The sequence below is a fragment of the Antennarius striatus genome, chromosome 3 (assembly GCF_040054535.1).
Source record: "Antennarius striatus isolate MH-2024 chromosome 3, ASM4005453v1, whole genome shotgun sequence".
Taxonomy (NCBI): domain Eukaryota; kingdom Metazoa; phylum Chordata; class Actinopteri; order Lophiiformes; family Antennariidae; genus Antennarius; species Antennarius striatus.
This window is the reverse complement of record NC_090778.1, coordinates 19,707,150-19,715,000: the sequence shown is the minus strand read 5'-3', so window position 1 is coordinate 19,715,000 and position 7,851 is coordinate 19,707,150. Positions and strand designations below refer to the sequence as shown.

At 42.3% G+C, this 7,851-nt stretch overlaps 1 protein-coding gene across 1 annotated transcript; it reads right to left on the bottom strand.

Annotated features, from left to right (window-relative positions):
- Positions 1-2,072: 2,072 nt before the first annotated feature.
- Positions 2,073-3,844, bottom strand: atoh1a (atonal bHLH transcription factor 1a). The gene is made up of 2 exons (XM_068311599.1): positions 3,192-3,844; positions 2,073-2,983 (listed from the first exon to the last, which is right to left on the bottom strand). The coding sequence occupies exons 1-2, from the start codon at positions 3,460-3,462 to the stop codon at positions 2,181-2,183; spliced, it is 1,074 nt and encodes a 357-aa protein (XP_068167700.1). The 5' UTR covers positions 3,463-3,844; the 3' UTR covers positions 2,073-2,180.
- Between the last annotated feature and the right edge of the window lie 4,007 nt (positions 3,845-7,851).

Genomic DNA, 7,851 nt, shown 5'->3' with positions numbered 1-7,851 from the left:
CCTACCTGCATATATTCTGTGAATAATTTAAACGACGTCCTCATTATATTCCCTTTATTCCGTATATCCACGAGGCGAGTGAAGGGGCATGACTTGTGATTGGCTAAAAGCAGTGGGTGGGGGGCAAAGTGCACCGACAGGTAGCAAACAGGTAGTTCGGCTTCATAAATTATTTCGACACAGATCTATTTTGTTTTGTTTTGTTTTTGCAACACACCCGTTATCTGTGAGGCTTTTGAACAATGAGATGAGTCACAAATAATTTGGAGAAAAGACTAAAGTCACCTCAGCCTATAAGAAGGTGCGCAACGCAACGGAACAGTGAGCGTGTTTGTTGGAGCTGATAGGAAGAACGAGAGGGAAGAAAAGAAATGAAAAGAAAGCGCGCACACGTGCGTGCGTGCGTGCGTGTGCGTGTGTGTGTGTGTGTGTGTTTAGTAGTCTTTCTTTAGTTGGACAAGTGTGTTCCCTCTGGAGCCAGGTCCTCGGGGAGACGGCGGGGACCCGGGAGCGCTCACCAGCTGACAGCGCGTGCTTCATTGAGGCCATCCAACACCTCGGCCCACGAGCCTGCCAACAATAGGCTGACATTAACGCACACTCCTCCTCACCAGAGAGGTACTCACCAAACGGCAACAGCAAAAACAAATAAATAAATAAATAAATAAAAATAAAAAAAAAACTTTTTTCAAAGTGTGGAGCAGATTATTACAAGAAAACAACATCGTGCCGTGACTTACCACAACGTTTATGTGCGTCAAAGTTGCTCCAAACGTTACCGTCTACTACATTCAATCACGTGACCCTACAGGTCACGGTGCGCGTATACCTGCAGCATATGGCCAGCGAGCGCGCGTTGGAGGCATTTCACACTGCCGTTTGTTTACTATAAATTACACGAGGGGACATCGAGCACGGAAGGTTTCTGTGACATGGCAGAGGGGGCCTGAATGGGAATGCTTTCTTATTTAGTTTGACAAGTAACAGACACCTTAAGCAAAGCACTGTAAACATAAAAAAAAGTGCATTCGCCCTAATAGGTTATCTGCTAAACAGTAGTGTCCTCTGAATTCACTGAGATTCAGGCTTCGTTACCGAAATAAATTAAAAATAAATAAACGGTATCTAGCTATCTCGCGCTTTTTTTGCTCGTCTATCTGTCCATATATGCTTATCTACTATAGATATATATAATGTACCTAAACTGTTATCAATAAATAATGATGATGATAATAATAATAATGATTGGTTAATGCAAGAGATCTTTGATATTATTTAAGAAATATTCATGGAAACAGAGACAACAGAGTAAGTTTTCGTTTGCTTTTTTTTATTCCCAAAATCATATTAACATTACATAACATGGCATAACGATTTTTTTTTTATTCAGAAAATTCAACTATGTAGTTATAAAAAGCAATCAAATGAAAAATATCACCAATAAATACATGTCAATTAATCTCATCCAGTGAAAGCAAATGACACACAAGTTCATCTGAAGTTAAAAAAAAAAAAAAAGAAAATACAAAAGAAGGCAGCAATGATGGCTACATTAAATAGCCTAGGCTATTTGCGTGGAATTGGCAGTACTACACTAACAAACAAGGCAAAACAATATTGTTTATCATGGTTTGAAGCCTCTGGCTCGCATTTTTAAAGTGCACATCATGAACTTTTGAAGTTGCAAAACAAAACACATTATACATACAAATGACCTAAGGAAACCTTTCATCTCAAAAGTCATTATAGCTACATTATTTTTCTTTTTTTTACATCATCATCAAATATAAACAATTGTTCATACACTTGTGATTTTGCGGAAGACAGATTTTTGGTCAGTGTAACGGGGGAGATACCCATGGCAGTGCTGCGCGCAACATGGCAGAGGGGTCTTCCAGCCACGTCTCCATGGAAACTGGAAATTATAGGCAATGCATTTGTTGACAGAACCGAATTAAACCATAAAAACAATCTTTATACTATGTCACAAGTTGATAAAATAGAAATATTGAAGATGACTTTTTGTGAAGAAGCAAAAAACTATCCTTTAAATATGCATTTTGTTAGCAACGCACTGTATGATTGACACACTTTACATACATAATTTTCTTATAGGCAACAGGCCTAGCAGACCTTTAAATATAGGCTGATCAGTTAGAGTATTTTTTATTTCTAATAATTCAGAAAGAGACAGTATGGTGATGATGACTGCGTAGCTTGAGTTCTGAAAGGTCATCATCTTCACTCGAGTGAATCTCCATCGCGATTTCATCCGAGTCACTAAAATGAGAGTGTGGGGAAAATTCTCCATCGCTTCGGGGAGACTCCTTCCTACCACCTCCGACCGGTGCGAGCGAACTACCTGGCCGAGAGCAAGACGTCGACATCGCGTCTTTTGCCATTGAGGAAAACGAGCCATCTTCAAAGGAGGAGCGGAAAGGCATGTGGACAGGTAAGCTGCTACCTGGGACAGGTACCGGGGCCGCGATCCGAGGGGACGGCGACGCCCTGTCCTTCTCCTCATCAAAGGAAACTGCACCTGACAGCATCACGTCACATTTTGGCAAGTTGTTGTTATTGTTTAAGACGTCGTTGTTGCTGTTGTTGGAGGACACTGGACCTTCAAGCAACTCAGCCAGAGCGTTGATGTATATTTGAGCCATTTGTAAAGTTTCGTATTTGGACAGCTTCTTGTCGTTGTCAAACGCCGGGATGACGCTGCGCAGCTCGTCGAACGCGTGATTCAGCCCGTGCATCCGCCTCCTTTCGCGCGCATTGGCGGCCACGCGTCTCTGCTTCTGGACCCCGTTGATGGGTTTGCTGGACGAGGCTCTCTGTCTGGTGGACGAGTCCACGCTGGGACCCGCCACCGTGCCTTTAAGACGGCAAAGATCCCTGACTTTGAGGGAAGAGGAGGAGGAGGGGCTCCTGACAGTTCTTCTGTTGCTGAGAGGGCTGGGATGGGTCTCCGGGGAGCCACTCTCTGAAAAATAAAGAAAAAAGTTAATAAAGTGAGCTGGTTCGACAAAAAAAAAAAAAAACAGCTATTCAGACTAGTGCATTCAATTAACTTGTTGATCCAGCTGTCAATAGATGCAAATTCCAGTTAGGCATTTTTGCATGTGTTTTTGCAGACGATATTTTGCTTTCAATTTTCTCAAAAATGTAATGAAAAATCAGCATTTACTCACCTTGATAGGACCCAATACTCGGGCAGGGCGAGTGCCCCAGGTAGTCTGGTGAGGTGACGTGTGCCGCGCAGGTGCCAGGGGGCTGCACCAGAGCCAGCCAGGCGCGTGGGTCACTGCCGCTGTCCACGAGCGTCAGTCCAGGTTCATAGTGGGACTTCTCCTGGTGCGGCTCCCCTCCCCTTTCCGGAACTTTCGGGTTCTGCAGCCTCGAGTCGAGGATTGCCACCTCCTGCGAGCCTTTGCCCCAGCAGTCAACACTTCGGACATCCATGGTTCCAAAAGTCCCCCCCCAAAAAAAGGTTGGTAAAGTTTAATCAAGTAACAGAAAGTACAGATTTAAAAAAAAAAAAAAAAAAAAAAACGAACTTCGAGGAAGACACAGCTGAGTCGCGTGCGGGACTCCTTCTCTGGTGTCTCGAGACGCGACTCGGGTTTAAAAAGCGGCACGCGCCTGGGAGCCCCCCTCCTCGCGCTGGTCGCGTGTTGACGTCCAATGAAAAGTCTCCGTAATGCCCGAGAGAGGTGATTACGGCCACCGACGGCCGGACGCTCTGTGATAACTTTACAATTAAATGGGTGCTTCACGCGAAGGAGGCGTGTGGAACCTCCCACAGGACGCACGTGCGGGGAGTGGTGACAGTTTTTGGTAAGGAGCGTGGATGGCGCGAGACGCGCGCAACTCGGATAGAACTCTTTACCTGTTTTACATCCCAGGTTAGATAGAGGGGGGGGGGGGGCAGAGGGGCCACCGAAAACTCTGGAAAAGGTTCATTTACAATAATTAACTTTCCAATACGTGTGGTGCTCTCTTATCCTAAATTAATCTTAACCCCTTTATTTACCTATTCCCCCAATGCAAAACAAACAAACAAACAAACAAACAAACAAACAAACAAACAAACAAACACACAGAAAGGTCTCATCTCAATTCATTTTTTTTTATCCAAAACGTAAACGTATATCTATATTTTCAAATTCAGTAATTACTGTGAAAAATTTGGACACAGCGACCTTGCTTAATTAACAAATATGAAGAACAAAAAGAACAACAACAACAACAACAACAACAAACGACGACAACAACTTCGTGATAAGTAAAACTTATTAAAAAAAACCCCACATGCCCAATAATTGCGGTTCCTGGAGCTCGGGCGCTCATTGTCAATTCAGATCATCTCCAGTTTCCATTTTTCTTTAGTAGCAGGACCCAAAGCTTTTGATCTGGTTCTCGGAACGCCCTGCCGGTAAAAAGGGCTTCACAGGGACCGGAAACATGAGCAGGGGTCCCGCGCGCAACACTGTGTCTTTACACCACGAGCTGTACGTGGCGCGCGAGCCGCAGTTACCCCCCCCCCCTTTACACACACACACACACACACACACACACACACACACACACACACACACACACACACACACACACACACACACACACACACACACACACACACACACACACACACACACACACACACACACACACACACACAGCTTATCTATTACATTATGCTTGCAGTAAGTAAGTATTGCAATACAATAGGAGTATTGCAGGTATTTTAAGGTAGAGGAGTATTGCAGGTATTTTAAGGTAGAGGAGTATTGCAGGTATTTTAAGGTAGAGGAGTATTGCAGGTATTTTAAGGTAGAGGAGTATTGCAGGTATTTTAAGGTAGAGGAGTATTGCAGGTATTTTAAGGTAGAGGAGTATTGCAGGTATTTTAAGGTAGAGGAGTATTGCAGGTAGAGGAGTCGACAAGGTGGACTGTATGAGTGAGTCGGCACCACCGTAGGGCCAAATGAGCCATTAAAGAACCACCTGCAGTCTATTGATCAAAGCAGCCATGCTTCCTGAGATGCAAACTTTATACGCCTGACAAGATAGATGAACAATGGGTTAATTGCCCCGGTCGGGTTAGAATAAGAGGGGAATGGCCTCAGTCCGCTGAGTACAGTAGCCCAATGTTTGGGGCACAATGATCAAGGGACACAAGGCACTCAACCCAGTCTCAGTCTAGCCTGCGTACAGAAAAGTAACCTATTTTTATAATTTAAGACTACAGAATGAATACATATTAGAATAAGTAGGGCTATGAGGCTTTTAAAGTATAAGTTTGATTACAAAAGATTGGGGGGAAAAAAGGTACATTTGCAGTTGGGAATTACGGGAAAAACAAATATGTGGGGAGAAATCCCATAATTTCAGAGATAACCCGACATCAATCTTTTCTATTTTTATTCATGTATTCATCATGGGGACGTCTTGCGGGCTGGAGGTCTGGCGCCGAGCGTTCGCCCCCTCTTCCCACCTACAACCCTCCCATCCAACGTCCTGCGCCGGGCTCCTGAAGCTACCGACAGGTTGGATATTGTAGCCAGCGATTATTAAAGTGTCGCAGCCACAATGGAGATTCTATGTTCCATTGGTCACGCCTGGGGGGTGCTCCTAAAGGGTAAGAAGGGGTTCCCATTCCACTGCGCGAGAAGAGTCTGCGTGCTGCCGCTTTTCATCCTCATCTCCTGGGAGACCGCGGCGCGACGGACACGAGGCTGGAGCGAGGGGAGCTGGAAAGGGAGCTCCAAACTTAACTGTAGCCTTTCAGAAATGGGCTACTAAACAAATAATATGTTTTTAGAGCTTTATAATGTCTTAAATTATTTTGTCAAGCACAGAAGAGGATTTAAAGTGCAAGAATAGGATTTATTCATATAAATATTATCATATCACGAAGCAACACATTACCCTATAGGATTTAATAATTAGGCCACGTCTAAATTACAAGTTACAACTTTGAAAAATTAAGATATACTACATACGAAATGCACAATAATCTTGTACGATGAGGCATTAAAATGTATCAAAAATACATAGTTTTTAATTATTGAATAGATCCTAGGTGCAACATGTGTTCTTTACATTTCTGTAAATTGTCTTTATTTCTGTGGGCTACTTCTACCTACACTCCAGCAAAATTCTTGTGCTTTCACTAATGTTTGAGTATTGATGATGCATTGGTACTTAAATTAGCAATGGATTTTCTCACACTAGTAAAGTAATCGTGTATTTTCTAGCATAAAAGTGTGGTTACTCTCCGCACGAAAAAATGTCCGATAATAATGAGGTGTAAGACTTTGAAGACGACATTTGTGTCAACAGATTTATATAATGATGACGAATTATCCAGTTTACCCTAAATCTGCTTGTTGCTCAATTGTGTTCAAATAAATGAAAAAACACCATTAACATCTAGTAATTTCATTTCGTCTATTCAGCTTCAAAATATGTAAATACACACTCAACGGGGAAAACTAGAATAAAGCTGGAGCAAAATAGCGCCCCTCGCTGGCTGAAATACACAACTACAATTTAGTGCTCCACTGAACTTGACAGCAGTTGTCCTCAGCAGTGTGTCTATCCAGCTGTTATCAGCAGCACACAGGCCTTTGAAGTGATCGCCTGTTTGAAACGAAACACAAAAGCTCAGTTCATGCTTGAACTTAAAAAACTAGTACACACATAATCTCATTTTACACATTTACAATGTCTAAAAGTACTGTTGTTGGTTGTATCCATTTTCTCTTGTCTTTTGCCCTCATTCATTGAATTAGGATTAATAATTTCAGTCCACAAGTCGTGCAAGGATTTTGCATCTATTATTAAATCACACCCTTCATTCATTCATGAAACTGATTTTTGTAGGTTTTCTTGATCAACATGACATCACACATAAATGATTAAAATTATTCAGTACATGCAAGTCCACCAACCCATGAAATAGCTAGCTATTTACAGATCCCAACCGTAACACTGGTGAATAAGGCATGCATACCGTCAAGGCTGAACATCCATCTATCAATCCACCCATTTTCTTCAAACTGCATGTTTTTGGAGGTGGGAGGAAGCTGGAGAACCCAAAGAGAACCCATGTAGACACGGGCAGAACATACAAACTGCACAGATTGGACTTGAACCCAGTACCTTCTTGCTGCGAAGCGACAACTCTACTCACTAACCCCATTCCAAGGCTAAACAGTCCCCTATAATTTAAATAGGCCGTATCCAAAATCAAACTCATAACCGTGCAACCATGATATATAAGGTAAACTAAAACATATTTAGATCTGGTGGGTCTGGACCTTTATTTTAATTCACACCAAATTTTTCACACACATAATGGCCAACACCACAAATACAGTATACCTCAGTCTTTTCAATTTCCATGGATTATTCCCTCTGACACTTTAGAAAATGTTGAGGCCTGCCCAATCTATGCATGATGTTTAAGGAAATTAAATTATTCCTTTATTCAGATGAAATCCCTGCATGTGGAGGCAGCCTGTCTTGAAGAAAGGCACAATCTGTTGAGTCAGTTTACCACAAAGAAGGCACAGAATTGATAATTTCTTCTAGAAAAGAAGACGAGTCACATGAGAATAAGAAGCAGCTTCAGTGGTTTTCTCTTGAGGTTGTTAATGCTCTTGTTCACCTCACTCCACTGGGAACAATGAACATCAGCATGAAAATGTAATTTCTTGAAAGGTTGGTCATTAGCATAAATAAAATTCACTTTGAGGAATCCATCCATCCATCCATGACATTTACATGAAAGTTAAATCAGTAAAATGTTGTGAGGATTAGCAAAAACAATAAATACCATTCCAC